The sequence below is a fragment of the Capricornis sumatraensis genome, chromosome 10 (genome assembly GCF_032405125.1).
Source record: "Capricornis sumatraensis isolate serow.1 chromosome 10, serow.2, whole genome shotgun sequence".
NCBI lineage: Eukaryota > Metazoa > Chordata > Mammalia > Artiodactyla > Bovidae > Capricornis > Capricornis sumatraensis.
In genome coordinates this window covers 205375-224609 of record NC_091078.1, presented here as the reverse complement: position 1 = coordinate 224609, position 19235 = coordinate 205375, and the positions used below count along the sequence as shown (strand labels likewise).

Sequence of the window (19235 nt, the reverse complement as noted above, 5' to 3'; positions counted from 1 at the left end):
GGGTGGGCATGTGGCTTGTTTCCATGTTGAGCTGTTGTGGATACTGCTGCTGTGAACATTGGTATCCACATGTCTGTTCAAGTCCGTGCTTTGATTCTTCCAGGTATTTACCCAGAAGCGGAATTCTGTGTTGACTTTTTTGAGGAGTGCCATATCGTTTCCACAACGGCAGTGCCATTTTACATTTCCACCAACAGTGCACAAGGGTTCCAATTCTGCCACATCCTCACCAAAACACTTGACATGAATGTGTACATACTGGCCATCCCATTGCATGTGAAGTAGTGTCTCAAGATGGCTTTGACTGTAATCCCCTTGTGACTAGTGATGTGTGCGTTTTTTGTGTGTTTAGTGGCCATCTGTAGATCATCTTTGGAGAAGTGTCTATTCAAGTCCTTGTCAGTCCTTTTCCCATTTTAATAGAAATATTTACAAAGGCTAATTTATTATTTTTTAATGATTGGTGTTTTTGTGTCCTATCTAAGAAAACGTTGCCTATTCCAAGGTCATAAAAGCAATCTCCTGTGTAATTTTGAATATACTTTATGGTCCTAGTTCTTATTTTTAGGGCTATGGTTCATCTTAATTTTTGTGTATGTAGTGAGACAGGGATTGAGTTTCTTTTTTTTAAAGTACAATTATTCAGTGTTAAACACTGTGTTTATTAGGACTTCTCTCCCAGTTGGGTTGATTTGGTGCCGTGGTAGAAAATTGAGTGACTGTGTGAGTCTGTTTCTTGACTCTCTATTCTGTCCCACTGGTTTGTCTATTCTTGTGCCAATAAACACTCTCCTTATTACTTAGTTTAGAATGACTCTTGAAATCAGGTTAGAGAAGTTCTCCAACTTGGTTCGTCTTTTAAAAGATCGTTGTGGTTATTCTAGATTCTCCGCCATTCTCTGTAAATTTCAGAATCAGCTGTCTACATCTTAAAAAGTCTTGCTGGGGACTTCCTGCTGGCACAATGGGTAAGAATCTCCCTGCCAATGCGGAGGACATGGATTTGATCCCTGGTCTGGGGAGACTCCAAATGCCTCAGAGCAACAAAGCCGTGCGCCACGGCTACTGAGCCAGCACCTTGCGGCTCTCCTGTTGTGGCTACTGAAGTCCTCAAGCCTAGAGCCTGTGTCTGCAACCAGGGGAGCCTCCACGATGAGAGGCCTGCTCCCCAAAACTAGAGGAAACCCAGGTGCAGCGATGGAGACCCAGCACAACCAAAAATAAAATAAAGCTTTAAGTAAATTAGAAAGTCTTGCTGGGACTTCCACTGAGCCTATAAATCCATTTCAGGAGAAATGCCGTCTTAACTGAATCAATAAACATTATATACCTCTCCACTTATTTAGGTCTGCCTTAATTTTTCTCAGCAGTGCTTTGCAGCTTTTGGTGTAGAGAACTTGTATGTATTTTGTTAATTTCTTCATAGATATTTGATGTTTTGACACTATTATAAAAAGTGCTTTTGTTTCATTTTGTAATTCTGTGTTGCCATTATGTATGTATACAATTGTTAACTGACTGTGTCCCGTGACCATACAAAATTCAAAGTATTTTCTAGTGATTTTATTTTTGTTTTCCACAGGATTTTCTCATATATCACCGTGACAGTGACTGATGACACTTTTTTCCTAATCTGTATGCTTTGGCTACGCTAGGGTTAGAATGAAGAAGAGAGTCATTGGTATTACTGAAAAAGGTTTCATGTATTCCCTTACTAAATATTGAGTATCTGCTGCATGTATGACACTGGAGGTGGAGGTGATGGAATTCTGGTTGAGCTATTTCAAATCGTAAAAGATGATGCTGTGAAAGTGCTGCACTCAGTATGCCAGCAAATTTGGAGAACTCAATAGTGGCCAGAGGACTGGAAAGGTCAGTTTTCATTCCAATCCCAAAGAAAGGCAATGCCAAAGAATACTCAAACTACCACACAATTGCACTTATTTCACATGCTAGCAAAGTAATTCTCAAAATTCTTCAAGCCAGGCTTCAACAGTACGTGAACCGTGAACTTCCAGATGTTCAATCTGGATTTAGAAAAGCCAGAGGAACCAGAGATCAAATTGCCAACATCCATTGGATCATCGAAAAAGCAAGAGAGTTCCAGAAGAACATCCAATCCTGTTTTATTGACTATGTCAAAGCCTTTGACTGACACAACAAACTTTGGAAACTTTTAAAGAGATGGAAATATCAGATCACCTGACCTGTCTCCCGAGAAATCTGTATGCAGATCAGGAAGCAACAGTTAGAACTGGACATGGAACAACAGACTGGTTCCAAATAGGAAAAGGAGTACGTCAAGGCTGTATATTGTTACCCTGCTTATTTAACTTATATGCAGAATACATCATGAGAAATGCTGGACTGGAAGAAGCACAAGCTGGAATCAAGATTGCCGGGAGAAACATCAATAACCTCAGACATGCAGATGACACCACCCTTATGGCAGAAAGCAAAGAAAAAGTAAAGAGCCTCTTGAAAGTGAAAGAGAAGAGTGAAAAAGTTGGCTTAAAACTCAACATTCAGGAAATTAAGATCATGAAATCCAATCCCATCACTTCATGTCAAGTAGATGGGGAAGCAACAGAAACAGTGACAGACTTTATTTTGGGGGCCCCAAAATCACAGCAGATGGTGACTTCAGCCACGACTTTAAAAGACTCTTACTCCTTGCAAGAAAAGTTATGAACAATCTAGACACCATATTAAAAAGCAGAGACATTACTTTGCCAACAAAGGTCTGTCTAGTCAAAGCTATGGTTTTACCAGTGGTCGTGTACAGATGTGAGAGTTGGACTATAAAGAAAGCTGAGCACCGAAGAATTGATGCTTTTGAACTGTGGTGCTGGAGAAGACTCTTGAGAGTCCCTTGGACGGCAAGGAGATCCAACCAGTCTATCCTAAAGGAATCAGTCCTGAATATTCATTGAAAGCAGTGATGCTGAAGCTGAAGCTCCAATACTGATGTGAAGAGCTGACTCATTTGAAAAGACCCTGATGCTGAGAAAGATTGAAGGCAGGAGGAGAAGGGGATGACAGAGGATGAGATGGTCAGATGGCATCATTGACTCGATGGACATGAGTTTGAGGAAGCTCTGGGAGTTGGTGATGGACAGGGAGGCCTGGTGTAATGCAGCCTGTAGAGTCGGACGCAACTGAACAACTGGACTGAACTGAACGTGAATGACACTGCTCAGGAATGAAGAGGTTCACAAATGCCCTGGGTCAAGACCTTGCTCTCATAGTCAAGAGGAGACATGTAGATAACTCGCTGACGTGGCAGAGGAGGGTGTAAGGATCATAGACTGCACACTGGCAGCCCTGTGGGAGGTCTAAGGGAGAGAGACTAGTTCTAGGCCCACTGGGTAACATGAAACCCTTACATACACAGACGGTCTTATGTTTTCAAAAAGTGAATTGCTACTACCAGAATTGACCTTCACCACTCCATGACACAGGCAAGATCGTCGTCGTCATTTGAGTCATTTGAAGTGATCTGCCCAAAGTCGCAGAAGGGTTTGTGACAGGTGTGTGACTTTTATATTGGTACACTTTCGACCACAGGGCTGAAGATGGCCCTTGGAAGTTATTTAATGATTAAAAAAAAATAATCTTTGGGCCGGAAAGGAACTTTGATAAATTTCTTTTCTAATTTAGCACTGCTATTCTGGAAGGATTGTTTGCCCTCTCGGGGCATGCATGAGTTAGAAGCCAGTTAATTCTGCCCTTCTGAGTTTCTGAAGCACTTTCAACACAAAGAAGGGAAGCAAAATCTCCCCCTCTCTGGTGCTCCAGGAGTGAACGTCAAATGCGATCTGAGCTGGCAGATTTTCCTGTTCAGAAATCCATCATTTTTTTCCTGGAAATTATATTCATTTACTAATTCGTGCTACAAATTACCTGTCTTTTCCCTTTCTCTTCCCGCAGGGCTTTAGGCCCTCGTTGGGATGTGCCTGCAGCAGAAGGTGGCTTCCCTGGTGGCTTCCCTGGGGGCTCAGACTGTGAAAATCCGCAGGCGGCACAGTTGGTCAAGAACCCACCTGCCAGTGCAGGAGTCACAAGAGCCCTGGGCTTGATCCCTGGGCCAGGGGGACCCCCTGGAGAAGGAGATGGCAACCAACTCCATTATTCTTGCCTGGGAACTTCCATGGACAGAGGAGCTGTGGGGCGACAGTCCACGGGGTCACAAAGAGTCAAACACGGCTAAGCACTCATGCACTGGGTCCAATGGAGGTGGGCAAACGCAGATCTCCTCGATCCCTTCTGAAACTAACACTTGTGCAGGCTGGCTCTTCCTCCCCTCCACCGCCCCCACCACCACAAACCCCATCAGTTCAGTTCAGTTCAGCCGCTCAGTCGGACTCTGCCACCCCATGAATCGCCTGTCAAATAAACAGCCCAGAACTCATCCAATACTTCTCAGCAAAGAAAAGTGAAAGGGGAAAAAAAAAAACTATGCTATTGTGCCCTCTGGTGGTCATAAGTGAAACCAAAGACCCCAAACTGTTCAGTTCAGTCGCTCAGTCATGTCCTACACTTTGCGACCCCTTGGACTGCAGCACGCCAGGCCTCCCTGTCCATCACCAACTCCTGGAGCTCCTTAGACTCATGTCCATCGAGTCAATGATGCCATCCGACCATCTCATCCTCTGTCGTCGCCTTCTCCTCCTGCCTTCAATCTTTCTCAGCATCAGGGTCTTTTCAAATGAGTCAGTTCTTCACATCAGGTGGCCATAATATTGGAGCTTCAGCTTCAGCATCACTACTTGCAATGAATATTCAGAACTGATTTCCTTTAGGATTAACTGGTTGGATCTCCTTGCAGTAAGGGACTCTCAAGAGTCTTCTCCAGCACCACAATTCAAAAGCATCAATTCTTCGGTGCTCAGCTTTCTTTATAGTCCCACTCTCACATCCATACACGACTACTGGTAAAGCCATAGCTCTGACTAGGCAGACCTTTGTTTGCAAAGTAATGTCTCTTTTTTAATATGGTGTCTACGTTGTTCATAACTTTTCTTCCAAGGAGCAAGCATCTTTTAATGTCATGGCTGCAGTCACCATCTGCAGTGATTTTGGAGCCTCAAAAAATTGTCTCTCACTGTTTCCATTGCTTCCCCATCTATCTGCCATGAAGTGATGGGACTGGATTCCATGATCTTAGTTTTCTGAATGTTTAGTTTTAAGCCAACTTTTTTCACTCTCCTCGTTCACTTTCATCAAGAGGCTCTCTAGTTTTTCGCTTTCTGCCATAAGGGTGGTGTCATCCGCATACATGAGGTTATTGATATTTCTCCCAGCAACCTTGATTCCAGCTTGCATTATCTTTGCCATGCTCTTTCCTAATGAAGTATTGTTTTTACATATTGATCTGTTTTTCTTGATCAGATTTTTTTAGTGAATTGTGTTTTGGGGGGTTTATAACTTATCTTTTGTGTTTTCTAATTTATTTCTCCTTTTATTAATATTATTTTTGTCTTACACATCTTTGAGTCACCCTTTCCCGGTAATGTAAATTGAATTTTCTCCTTTCTTTTTTTGTTGTTGATGATAAAATACATTATGTGAATTTTCTTTTACATTATGTGAGTATTGCTTTGATAAACATGACAGAATTTTAGATAATTTTATATGTTGTTAATTCAGTTGTTATTTAATAAACATTATGTTGCTATATTCTTTAGTTTCCCACTGTGGCCAATTATTACTTAAGAAATAACTGAGCAAGTTTTAAATGGCACAATTTTGTAACTCCTATAGAAGCATTCATTGTTACTAGTTGTGCTAAATTGGGAAAGGGGCCATTGCCTGTAAGACTTTTCTTCATTTTTTGTAATGTATTTATTCTTTTATATCATAATGAATTATAATACTTTGTAAAGATTTCAGACTCTAGAAAGCTCTAGAGCTCAGATTCTATCGGTTAATTCTATTTTATTGTTTTATAATCTATACCTATCTTTTGACTTAATATAAACTGATCATGGTAAACAAGTTTCTAAAGAGCATATTTTGTCAAATATTCCTTAACTCTAAATTCTAGGTCTTTGTTTCAAATATAACAGATAACCTGAGCAGCTAAGCTCCCAGCTGCAGTTGCATTGACATCTTAACCTTCTCGTTGCTTGGCAGGCCTCCCTACATAATGGGCTGTGCTCCCCCGTGATACTTACTCAGAAGGGACATTATGAGAGGATAGCATTCACACACACAACAAAGGGCACCTCCTCGTTTTGTGTCAAGCAGCCTCTATATCCTAAGGGGAACGTACAGCATCCCCAGTAAATGATACCAAACAGAATCATCAGCTCCAGACATGAAAGGCTCAGCAGGAAATGATGGCCAGGCCCATAGCCCTGGAAACATGCAAGCATATACTAAGTGCAGGGCACCAGTTCCCACCCCAAACTCTCCCTTCCATCTTCTGGTTTACAAACAGTTCTGTCAAGAGGCTAAATGGAGAAAGGCACAGCTAGTTATACACTAGAAATAAGTGGCAAGAATTTAAAAATATCGGAAGCATGCATAAATAGCTCCCTTAAGGGTAAACTTTGGCCACCTGATTCGAAGAACCAACTCATTGGAAAAGACCCTAATGCTGGGAAAGATTGAAGGCAGGAGGAGAAGGGGATGACAGAGGATGAGATGGTTGGATGGCATCACCAACTCAATGGACATGAGTTAGAGTAAGCTCTGGAAATTGGTGATGGACAGGGAAGCCTGGAATGCTGCGGTCCACGGGGTCGCAAAGAGTCGGACACAACTGAGTGACTGAACTGAACTGAAGGATAAATAATTTCTATTTGAGTGGCTGAAGGAAGTTTGAGGTTGCGAAAGCTAAGAAGCACACACAAGGCATCATTAAGCCCAAATTATTAGTGTCCTGAATTTACAAATCAGGTGAGAGTAGTGAGATCAAACAGAAGGCATACTTGGGCAAAGAGACAGCAGCAGCTGCAGAGAGCAGGACTGGCTTGCCCAAGGAGAGGCCAGGATGACTTCCAGCTCTGAGGGTAGCTGGCAAGTCAAGAGACTTGTGTGGCTCTAATCAAGGTACTAGCAACCCTCCAGAGAACTGCACTAAATCACAGATCCCTTTCTTTCTGGCAAGTTTAGCTACTCAAGCCTGCCCACTGAGCAGGAGGGGTATGAAAGAAACCCAGCTTTCTCCCCAGCACTGGCCTCCATGGTGGACCTAGCGTGATGGTTTCAGAGGGATGGGAAGACTGGTTAGTGAGTGAACGGAGTTGTGGGGTGAGATGGGGATTCGTAAGGGGGTTGCATTTCTCATGGGGACTGGAGTAAACACAGACTTGAGGCATAGTGAAAATTATTCTGATAAACTCCTCCAGGAGGACAGAGCCTCATTCTACCGCTATGGACCCAATGACTTTGTTGAGAATATGGCGGCAAAGAAGCCCCTACCCTTCCTTGAGCATCATGATGCCATCTCATCTCCCTTCAAGGGAACCAGGAATCCATTCAAAGTCAATGATTCAGTTTAGATTTACTACAGAATTCCATAGCTTTCCTTTCATATTTAGGATACAATTATTTCATTTTCCCTTTTCCTAAGGGGGAAAAAAGGCTGTAGCAGTCAGATGTATATCTTTAGGACTTCTTGATACATATTAGAAAATATCTAATCAGAACAACTATCTCAATTAACGCAGGGATGAAAAGCCTCTGCTTCCCTAGTCCTCTTTGCAATACTTTGCCATTCACTAGCTATAGGGAAAATTTTCCTTTGTTTCAATTAGCACTTTCAAAAATTAATAGGGTCTAAGTATTTTTCCTGAATTCTATTTTTATGTATGTATGAGTTGCTATCCTTTGCCAAATTTCCATTGAAATGATTTCTTTCTCTTATTGATTTGTGTGGTCTCTTTAAATATGACAATTATTAATATTTTCCTAGCATGTGTTAACTTCATTTAATGATGGTGCTGACACAGAGCTATTGATTTTAATGGAGTCAAATCCAGCAATCTTATTCCTAATTGTTTCTGCCTTCATTGCCATGGTCAGGGAAACGTTTCCTATGCCAAGATTTGAAACCATACATTCTTCTGTGTCTTTTATGGATCTGGGTTTAAGTTTTACATGTAACCCATCTGAAGGCTATCTTGGCATAGGAGTTACATAAACATTCACCTTTTTTGCCAAATGGTTCGCCTTTTATCATAGCATCGGTTTCTGAAGTGTTTGTACTTCTGCAGTGTCTTGAGATGCATGGGAAGTAACAGAATGGTTTTTTGACAATTTTTAAAATTTACGTTGCTGACACCCTCACCTGCTGACACCCTCACCGAGCCTCCCGCCTTCCTGTTGAGTGTGTCCTAAGACGCAGGCAGTGGTTGAGGACTCGGCCCATGCAGGATCTGAGTAAAGACTGCCAAGTGTGGGGCAGGGGATGGCGGGTGGCTCTCATCAGCTCCATTCCTAATGGCTTTCTCCTCTGTGTTCTATTCGATGTGTCCTCTTTCCTGGGACGCCTGAAGGTTTGCTGAGAAAGGTGACCATTTCCCCTCTATAGTCACCTTTTCCCCCCAAAGATTTGCCACCTACTTTCACAATAGGAACTGAAATGTCCCAACAGCCACAGCTGATCCTGACCTGACTGACAGGACTTCTGGGTGCTGGGTGTTGTTTATCAGCAGGGAAACTGACTCCCAGGCCTGGGGGTGACACACAGTCTTACTGACACAGGCTTGGGAGAAAGGCAAGCAGAGCCACTCGTACGGCGCCGTTCAATCAGGCACAAGAACTGGCCCTTGCTTTGGGCCACCTGGGCTTTGAAAATTATCTGCGGCTGTGTAGAAGGAAAAAAAGAGCGGTGATAGTGCAGGCCCCTAATGCTCTACCCTTTTCTCTCTCTCTGACGCTGGAACAAGTAATGAAGGAGGCGCTACAGGGAGCCCTGTGTTCATGCAGAGAGGTCTTTTGGGAGTGGGGCCTACAGGAGTTTCCCCTGCAGGAAATTCTCTGTGAGACAGCTGCTGGCCAGGTTGGGAGGAAGGGGGTGCATTCTTCTCAACTAGACTGTCAGCTCCCTTCCTAGGAGAAGGCAGTCCATCTTGCTGACATTTGTGTCCCCAAAACCCAGCACAGTAGCTGACACAGTACCCGATATTTAAAAAGGGCTCAGGACGTACAAGTTCAAAGAACTTATGTAATGATGTGTTGTTAGTAATAGCAATAACTCACATTTAGGAATCAACTTATTACACTTTGTACACTGTGTTAAATTAAATGGTTTGTTTAACAGGTGGCTTTTTGGTAGAGAACACGGACCTAGCAAAAGGAAGCATACCTTGTAAAACCCCTCATTCAACAGGATAGTCTCTGAGTGGGAGCTCTGGAGCAGGGAGCTTAGAGAGAAGTATACTGAGGAGAGCTCCAGGATAAAGGAAAACAAGCACGGTTCCAAGGGGGTGGAAGTCAAGCAGGCTCAGTCACCATGAACTTTAATGCCAGTCTTCCCTGTTCAAATTCCCTCTCAGAGGCCAGGATCCTATAAAAATACATTTGAAGGTGGCCTAAGGCATTTCAGAGAGGCCTTATTGCACAGAGTCTCAAAATCGACCTTTGCCCCCTCCCAGTGTCATAAAGCAGGGCCAAGGATGTGACTGCCTGTGCTAGACTGGCTCTTCAGAGAAGTCCCGTGAAAAAACAGAGCTCTTGCCCCATGCACTGCGTGACTCTCCAGTTCAGCTCAGTCATGTCCAATTCTTTGTGACACCATGGACTGCAGCATGCCAGGCTTCCCTCTCCTTCACCATCTCCCGGAGCTTGCTCAAACTCATGTCCATCAAGTCCGTGATGCCATTCAACCATCTCATCCTCTGCCGTCCCCTTCCCCTCCTGCCTTCAATCTTTCCCAGAATCAGGGCCTTTTCCAATGAGTCAGTTCTTTACAGCAGGGGCCAAAGTATTGGCGCTTCAGCTTCAGCATCAGTCCTTCCAATGAATATTCAGGACTGATTCCCTTTAGGATTGACTAGTTTGATCTCCTTGCAGTCCAAGGGATTCTCAAGAGTCTTCTCCAACACCACAGTTCAAAAGCATCAATCCTTCAGCACTCAGCTTTCTTTATGGTCCAACTCTCACATCCATACATGACTACTGGAAAAATCATAGCTTTGACTAGATGGACCTTTGTCAGCAAAGTAGTATCTGCTTTTTAATATGCTGTCTAGGTTTGTCATAACTTTCCTTCCAAGGAGCAAGTGACTTTTAATTTCATGGCTGCAGTCACCATCTGCAGTGATTTTGGAGACCAAATAAAAATAAAGTCTGATACGGTTTCCACTGTTTCCCCATCTATTTGCCATGAAGTGATGGAACCAGATGCCATGATCTTAGCTTTTTGAAAGTTGAGTTTTAAGCCAGCTTTTTCATTCTCCACCTTCACTTTCACCAACAGGTTCTTTAGTTTCTCTTCACTTTCTGCCATAAAGGTAGTATCATCTGCATATCTGAGGCTGTTGATATTTCTCCCTGCAATCTTGATTCCAGCTTGTGCTTCATCCAGCCTAGTATTTCACATGATGTACTCTGCATATAAGTTAAATAAGCAAGGTGACAACATGCAGCCTTGACATACCCTTTTCCCAATTTGGAACCAGTCCATTATTCCAAGTCCAGTTCTAACTGTTGCTTCTTGCTCTGCATACAGATTTCTCAGGTAAGGTGGTCTGATTTTCCCATCTCTTGAAGAATTTTTCACAGTTTGTTATGATGCACACAGTCAAAGGCTTTAGCATAGTCAATGAAGCAGAAGTAGATATTTTTCTGGAATTCTCTTGATTTTTCTATGATCCAACAAATGTCGACAATTTGACCTCCTGTTGCTCTGCCTTTTCTAAAACCAGCTTGAACATCAGGAAGTTCACGGTTCACATATTGCTGAAGCCTGGCTTGGAAAATTTTGAGCATTACTTTACTAGTGTGTGAGATGAGTGCAATTGTGCAGTAGTTTGAGCATTCTTTGGCATTGCCTTTCTTTGGGATTAGAATGAAATCTGACCTTTTCCAGTCCTGTGGCCACTGCTGAGTTTTCCAAACTTGCTGGCATATTGAGTGCAGCACTTTCACGGCATCATCTTTCAGGATTTGAAATAGCTCAACTGGAATTCCATCACCTCCACTAGCTTTGTTCATAGTGATGCTTTCTAAGGCCCACTTGACTTCACATTCCAGGATGTCTGTCTCTAGGTGAGTGATCACACCATTGTGATTATCCGGGTCATGAAGATCTTTTTTGCACAGTTCTGCTGTGTAGTCTTGCCACCTCTTCTTAATATCTTCTGCTTCTGTTAGGTCCATACCATTTCTGTCCTTTATTGAGCCCATCTTTGCATGAAATGTTCCCTTGGTATCTCTAATTTTCTTGAAGAGATCTCTAGTCTTCCCATTCTGCTCTTTTCCTCTATTTCTTTGCATTGATCGCTGAAGGCTTTCTTATCTCTTCTTGCTATTCTTTGGAATTCTGCATTCAGATGCTTAGATCTTTCCTTTTCTCCTTTGCTTTTCGCTTCTCTTCTTTTCACAGCTATTTGTAAGGCCTCCCCAGACAGCCATTTCATTTTTTGCATTTCTTTTCCATGGGGATGGTCTTGATCCCTGTCTCCCGTGCAGTGTCACGAACCTCATTCCATAGTTCATCAGACACTCTGTCTATCAGATCTAGGCCCTACAATTTGTCACTGCTTAAGACACATAGTCAGGGACTTCCCTGGTGGCTCAGATGGTAAAGCGTCTGTCTACAATGTGAGAGACCTGGGTTCGATTTCTAGGTTGGGAGATTCCCTGGAGAAGGAAATGGCAACCCACTCCAGGACTCCTGCTTTGAAAACCCCATGGACAGAGGAGCTTGCGGCAGGCTACTACCCATGGGGTCGCAAAGAGTCGGGCACGACTGAGCAACTTCCCTTTCACTTAAGACACATAGTCAGTTAAGGGAAAAATCTATTTATTACCCTAGAAAATACTCTTTTCTCTCCATAATTCATGGAGTATATGCAGAACGATTATTTTTTTCTGAGTTGACTCATGGACTAACCTGCCTTTGCTCTGAAGCAATATGATGGGGCTGGGGAGGAGGCTGGCCAGGACCCTGACCCTTTCAAGAAGCCTTCCCCTAGCCACTGGAGCTGCCACCTGATTCTACCCTTGGTTCCCCACCAGGTAAGAAACCTGTCCAGAATTCTGCAGGTAGTCAGTGATGGAGCTGACAAGCAAATTCGAGACAAATCCAAACCTAATCTCTTACCCATTATTTTGGGTGCAAATTCTCACTGACAGTATCTGAAGGGCATAGCTCTCCACTAGGTTGAACTATCTTCCTTTCCTACTGTTAGGTAGTCAGAATAGGAAAAAGGAGACCAGAATGGCGGTGGTTAAAGGACAAGGAAGGGGAAAGCCAGGGAAAGTAGAACAAAGGAAGATTCGAGGACCAGAGTGAGAACCACAGGTAAAACAAACAGCCCTTGTGGCCAGCCAAATTTACATAGGGAAGGCTCCGGGCCGGGGCGGGGGGGGGGGGACGCGCAAAATTGGGCCCAGGAGGGTGGGGTGGGGGGCTCTCTTTGGTCTTTTGGGTTGGCATGGCCTCATGCCTGGAGGCTGTGTTTTCCTTTACTTTCTAAATTAAACTGAGCTGTAGCAGGGACCTGTAACACCGGTCCATCTCATCACTTCAAATTTTTGTTGCGAGACAGAACCAAGGAAATTACACACTCCCCCGAAGCTGCTGCTGCTGCTAAGTCGTTTCAGTCGTGTCCGACTCTGTGCAACCCCATAGACGGCAGCCCACTGGGCTCCCCTGTCCCTGGGATTCTCCAGGCAAGAATACTGGAGTGGATTGCCATTTCCTTCTCCAATGCATGAAAGTGAAAAATCAAAGTGAAGTCGCTCAGTCCTGTCCGACTCTTAGCGACCCCATGGACTGCAGCCCACCAAGCTCCTCCGTCCATGGGACTTTCCAGGCAAGAGTACTGGAGTGAGGCACCATTGCCTTCTCCGACACTGTCTTGGAATTCTCCAGTGTCTTCAAATTCTCTTCTCCCACAGACGGCGCTTGAAGTATTTGCTCCTTGCCTCAGAACTCTAATTTCAGAACACTTAGTCTTGGCTCAGGGAATTTCTTAACACAAAACCCTAAGCACCCCGGGCTTTATCAACTCATTTCTTCCCAACGCTTTGTTTCCTTCCACAACGCCATGCAAGAACCCTGGCTCGGAGATGGCTTCACCAAGCTGCCATCCCATGCCTGGCTAATCTGAGTGGCCATTTGGCGCTCTTGGTCGTTCTACGACCGCGAACAAGTCGGCGCTCGGACTCGGTCCAAACAGGAGAGACCTGAGCTCCCAGCGCTCGCCTAGACCCGCCGATCCCGAGCGGCGGGTCGCATCGCCGAACTACGTCTCCCACAGTGCTCGGGGAAGCCGGGGCCGCCAAGGCACGGGGCTCGGGCGCGCGCGGAGCCTCCTGGGAGTTGGAGTCCGGTCCGCTGGCGCCGGCGTTCCTAAGGGCTCGGGGCCGGCCTTTGTCTGCGGGCGCGCGCGGCTGTGGTGAGTGAGGCCGCTGGCTGGGTCCGCACACCCAGACGAGGCAGGGCCCCGCCTTCAGGCCGCCGCCTCCGACGCCCCCCGCGTCCTGAGCAGGCCTGAGCAGCCTGGAGCCTCCCCAGCGAGGCCAGCTGCGAGGCGACAGGCCTGCGAGGCGGCAGGCCTGCGGCCCGCCAGAAAAGGTCTCGCTGGACCGGAGAGCGGGGCGCTGAGGTCCGGCGCGGGGCCGGGTGGGGACGTCGCCGAGGCAGGGAATGGCAGAGAGTCTGTCGGGAGGAGCAGGGGCCCCTCTTCCGCAAGGCGGGGCGGGGAGTGCGGGAAGGCCCCGCAGCTGGAGGCGCGGGAGCGACCGCAGGCAGGTGTGCCTCTGGGCCCGCGGGGAGCGCGTCAGAAGATGGAGGCGGGAAATGCAGTCTCTAGGCTGCGAGAAAGAAGGGAGAGATTCCTCTGAGTAGGGAACCGGGAAAGGACAAGGTGAATTCCGGTGTGCGGGGAAAACAAGCAGCCCTCCCCAGAGTCTCCTCGTGCTGAAACTGTGCCCCCATACAGCTGAGTTCCCCATGGCCTGGTCCTGCACTGAGGGCTCTCACCTTCAGGCCTTAAGTCTGTTAGGTCATGTCAGAGGCCCTTCACGTTTGACTCTCGGAGTCTCCCAGAAGCTACTTGATATTATAGCATTTATTAAGTAAGTGAATAGGTCTGCGCTGTTTGGTTACTTCCCCAGTGCCATTTAAGGGGAGACAGAGGGTAGGATTCGTCTCTCGTGGCCTCATTGTGAGCAGGATATAATGGCTTTCTTGATAGGAAAAAGCACTATTTTCTATTAAAAAGTGTCTTTCCACAGAATCTTCAGGAATTTGATTCCGCACACCTGTGGAATCTATGGAGAAAAAGATGGCAATTTCCCTTCATTAATCATGAGGTTCTTGAAACACAGCTGAGCTGTTACTTGAATATCTCACAGCGTGTGGAGACGCACAGCTGAACACTCTATCCAAGGTGTTTTGAGCAAACTATTCGCTGACTCACCAAGGACGGGGTCCAGCCTCAGGCAGCAGATACCCATGTACTTTTCAGTGACTCTTGGTGGATGTGTGGTTGATCAGTAACACCTAGGACTTCCAAGTGAATGGTACTGTGATGTCCTGACACCAATAGGGCATTGCTTTGTGGCTTGTAATGCAAACTGGAGCTGAGTCTTTCAAATAAGAGTTTTTAATGCCTCTACAGTCATCACAACATGTAACAGAAAGTGCAGCTGTCCAGAAGACCAGATCCTTGGGTTAACAAAGAACTGTAGCATCACACTGCTAATTTCATTAAATCAGGAGGCCAGCACTTTCATGGGATATGTTAGAGGGAAACAAAGATTATACACACTGGACCACTGCATTAAGTGTAAGAATTCAGTAATTAGGGTCCTGAAATAAGAGTATTCCCCCCAAAATAGAAAATTATAATATAGAGCAGGAGGATTCTTAGGATCTGGAAGAATAGTAAAGTCTGGTCAAGCTCTGTTCCATTCACTTTTTAGTAATGAGAAAGTAAAAAATTGTCAAGGCATAGGCTTTGGATCCAGGAAGTCTTGGATTTGAAACTTTGCTCCACCTTGCCTCCATACTGGCTCTGGGACTTCGGCAAGTTACTTGGATTTGGAATCTGAAGTACTTTTTTTTCCGAGAATTGACAAGTAGTATGCTTCCTCAGAACTAGTATTCTCATATCTTGAAGAGCCTCCAAAGAAGTGCTAAAAGGAAATATGAAAGCTCTTGTTCTGTCCTAATAATCTAGAGGGGACTGGAGAGGAGAGTCAGAGACATTCGCATCACAGAACCAATTATTAAGGCTGAAATGTTGTTTTTTATATTCTGAATTCCTCTGGACACTTGGAGGATAAAATAGCAGGCAGTCAGGTGGGGGAAAGAAGTGGAAGATTCCAATCCCATGCGAAAGCTAAGGTACAAATAGTAAGGACCGTTTTCTTGGCATTGGCAGGAAAAGAAACATGTTTGCTTTTTGTCTTCTCTGCTTTTGCACCTCTTGCTTCCTCCTGGACTCATTTATAAGTGGCTATGGTACCTCTTGGCCCATTTTGCAGCAATGTTATAGATGCCTGGTATTATATCAGGCCAACAAGGTTCCCTCCATTCACTCGTACCCCAAACCGGAGCTCCTGTTGGCTGCTCTCCCTTATCAGTTCTCGTACCCATCCCTGTTTTTGTTGTCCCGTTTCTGTTTTTCCCTCCCTAGGTGCTCAAGTACAGCCCATGGAAGAGTCGTATGAAGAGGTGGTGATCAAGCTCATACAGCAGGAGGGGACATGTTTGGATTTCCAACAGCTACCCTGCTGGACTGCCATGGAAGATATGCCCAGAATGTAGCCTTTTTCAGTGAGTCTGTTGATTGCTGGGATGCCAAGTCACAATAATCAGTGTCCCTGTTCTCAGCACTGGACAACAGGCTGGGGATGCAGAGAAGATGTTCCTTTGGTGAAGCTCACTATTTTTAGGGGTTACAGGGAAAGCCTACAAGCTTGACTTAGAAACAGCAAGGGAACAGTCTTGATATGGAGGTAGTATCTGAGAAAATGAATGAGCAGTTTTGAATCTCAGCACAGTCACTGAATGAGAAATGGTAAGACAGAGGAACAAGTTGAAATCTACCTAGGACGACTCCAAGAAAACTATTATTAGTGATGAATGGACTCATATTTAAAGTGCAGTAGGAGGCGCATACACAGGGCAATATTGGGAAGTACTGTCAATATCTGCATAGGAAGGGTTGAGAAAAACTTCCAAACCAAAACTGACTTCAGTTTCACCATAGCTTAGCAGATTGAAACAGCATGGATTTTAAAGGGAAAAATTCCTTGGATCAAACTCTGATTGCCATGACTGGATCTGTGGTATCAGACAAGTTATTTAACCTTCTTGAGCTCCAGGCTCTTCATCTGCAAAATGGGACAATAAGCTCTATCTTGCAGGTTTGCAGTGATTAAAATTAATAGATGTAAAGTACCTAGGATTCTGCTACATGTACCCTGGCAGCGTAGACTTAGGCTGCTCCACTGTTAGGGGGAGCAGACTAGGGCAGAGGTAGATTTCTCATGACGCCTACGAAACTTGAGCTTCAGGAGCTTTCCCTTACACTGGTCTCTTCAAGGTCCTATCCCTATGTTTATGCTGCTTTTTAATGGGAATCTCTCCAAAATTTAAAACTTTAGGCCCCATACAACCTGGATCCACACCTGTCTTGGTGTCAGATAAAACTTCGGTATGGGACTAAATGTGATCTTACATAGTTTTATTTTTCTGGATTGTTTTCTTATCTGTAGAATGGCTATAATCATGTCTATACACAAGACTATTTGGGAAGCTAAATTAAATTTAGAGGCAGTACACTGCTACAGAGCATGCCTGTGTCTGAATCCTAATTCTGTGCTTACCTAGCCAAGTGATCTTTGACAACCTTCCTATACGTTCATTTCCTTAACTGTAACAAAAGATTGTTTTCAGGATTAAATTATCTATGCAAAGTTTATAGTATAATATTTGGCACATAATAAGCACTCAAAGCATTGTTTCTTTTTTCCCTGTTCTTCTCACTCAGCATATTGGTGCATCTTTCATGACTTCCCTCTCATTTTACCAGATGTGATGACAGAAGCCCGCCACAAATATGATCAGTCTGAGGCCACAGGACCCTCAAGCTGGGATTTCCAGAGTTCTTTCAGAAGAGAGAAGCTGGAACAAAGATCCCCAGATTCTAAGACACTACAGGAAGATTCACCTGGAGTGAGACAGAGGGTCTATGAGTGCCAGGAATGTGGAAAATCCTTCAGGCAGAAGGGTAGTCTAACATTACATGAGAGAATCCACACTGGTCAGAAGCCCTTTGAGTGTACCCATTGTGGAAAAAGCTTTAGGGCCAAAGGCAATCTTGTTACACATCAACGAATACACACAGGAGAGAAGCCCTATCAGTGCAAGGAATGTGGGAAAAGCTTTAGTCAACGAGGTAGTCTGGCTGTTCATGAAAGACTCCACACGGGACAGAAACCCTATGAGTGTGCTATTTGTCAGAGAAGCTTCAGGAATCAAAGTAACCTTGCTGTTCACAGAAGAGTTCATAGTGGTGAGAAGCCCTATAGATGTGATCAGTGTGGAAAAGCCTTCAGTCAGAAAGGAAGCCTAATTGTTCATATCAGAGTCCACACAGGCCTGAAGCCCTATGCCTGTGCACAGTGCAGGAAGAGTTTCCACACCAGGGGGAATTGTGTTCTGCATGGCAAAATCCACACAGGAGAGACACCCTATCTGTGTGGCCAGTGTGGGAAAAGCTTCACTCAGAGAGGGAGTCTGGCTGTGCACCAGCGAAGCTGCTCACAAAGGCTCACCCTGTAACCACTCTCTTCCGAGGAAGTTCTCTTTATGAATTAACAACATAAAATCACCTGAGATTAAACAGCCTATCCAGTTTTATGGAATGAATGGAGACTCCTTCAGAAAGACCATCACTGGGTAGAGCAAACTGAGTTTTCTTTTTTTCCCCCAAATGAGTATGAAAAATAAATGTCTTGTTTATTATCATTATCACGTATGGTTCATAATTTCTGTCCGTTTATTTTGACTTGATTTCCTAAGGTGCCTCCATTAATTTAGTACACAATTGGAGATTTATGTAGCAGATACAGGTTTTATATTTGCAATTGACACCACTGGCCTATTCAAAAAATCCAGCCCCTTACCAATCCCAAGATTCTTTTCTTCTCTACATATTCAAATTAATTTTGTTTTACATTCAAGACCAGTGGGCAGAATTTATGAGGCAAATTTAATAATCCCTCATATTGAACACTGTATTATCTGGATGATAGCCTCAAGAGCATAGTCTAACAAATCACCCATGTTCATAGCAGAGGCTCTAAGCTTTCCTTACAAAACAGGATCCTTTCCAAGTCTGCACTGTGGTTCACTTCAGTCTTCCACTCCTAACTAGGGTAGAGATTACTTGCCTATAGCCGAAGAGCAGAAACGTATCTAAAGTTTGGGAAAAGATACGATGACTTTCACTCCCTTTTGGCAGCAGCAGCAATATCTCAGGATCACCCAGTAAGGGGATGTGTGTGTGCACTTAGTCACGCGGTTGTGTCCGACTCTGCGACCCCTGGGACTGTAGCCCGCCAGGCTCCTCTGTCCTTGGAATTTTCCAAGCAAGAATACTGGAGCAGGTTGCCGTTTCCTCCTCCGGGGGATCTTCCCAACCCAGGGATCAAACCTATGACTCGCATCTCCCGCCTTGGCAGGCGGATTCTTTCCAACTAGGCCACCTGGGAAGCCCGGTAAGGGCATAAGTGTCCTCATTACTGAGCTGATCTGTAGTCAACAATAAAGATCCAGTCCTCTAACAATACAGCCCTCTACCTGCACACATGCATGGGCACAATGGAAGGGAATTTGGAAGGATAATCTATTAACTTTTTTTTTAACCTCTAGTAGATGAGATTTGAGGAATATTAGGGAAGAGAAGTTACTTTAAGGGAGAACTTCTGTTTTTGTTTTTTAACTTAAGCTATCTCTAAATTTTCATTGTGAGCTTTTATGTAATTAAAATGAATGATGTAAATAGAATGGTTTTGTTGATAAGATTATCATTCTTTCT

At 44.6% G+C, this 19235-nt stretch overlaps 1 protein-coding gene across 1 annotated transcript; it reads left to right on the top strand.

Moving 5' to 3' along the window:
• The first annotated feature begins 13530 nt into the window (after positions 1 to 13530).
• Positions 13531 to 18112, top strand: ZNF32 (zinc finger protein 32). Its single transcript, XM_068982356.1, has 3 exons — positions 13531 to 13577; positions 15825 to 15964; positions 17226 to 18112. Exons 2-3 carry the CDS (start codon positions 15895 to 15897, stop codon positions 17975 to 17977), a joined length of 822 nt encoding a protein of 273 aa, XP_068838457.1. The 5' UTR covers positions 13531 to 13577; positions 15825 to 15894; the 3' UTR covers positions 17978 to 18112.
• The last annotated feature ends 1123 nt before the right edge of the window (positions 18113 to 19235 follow it).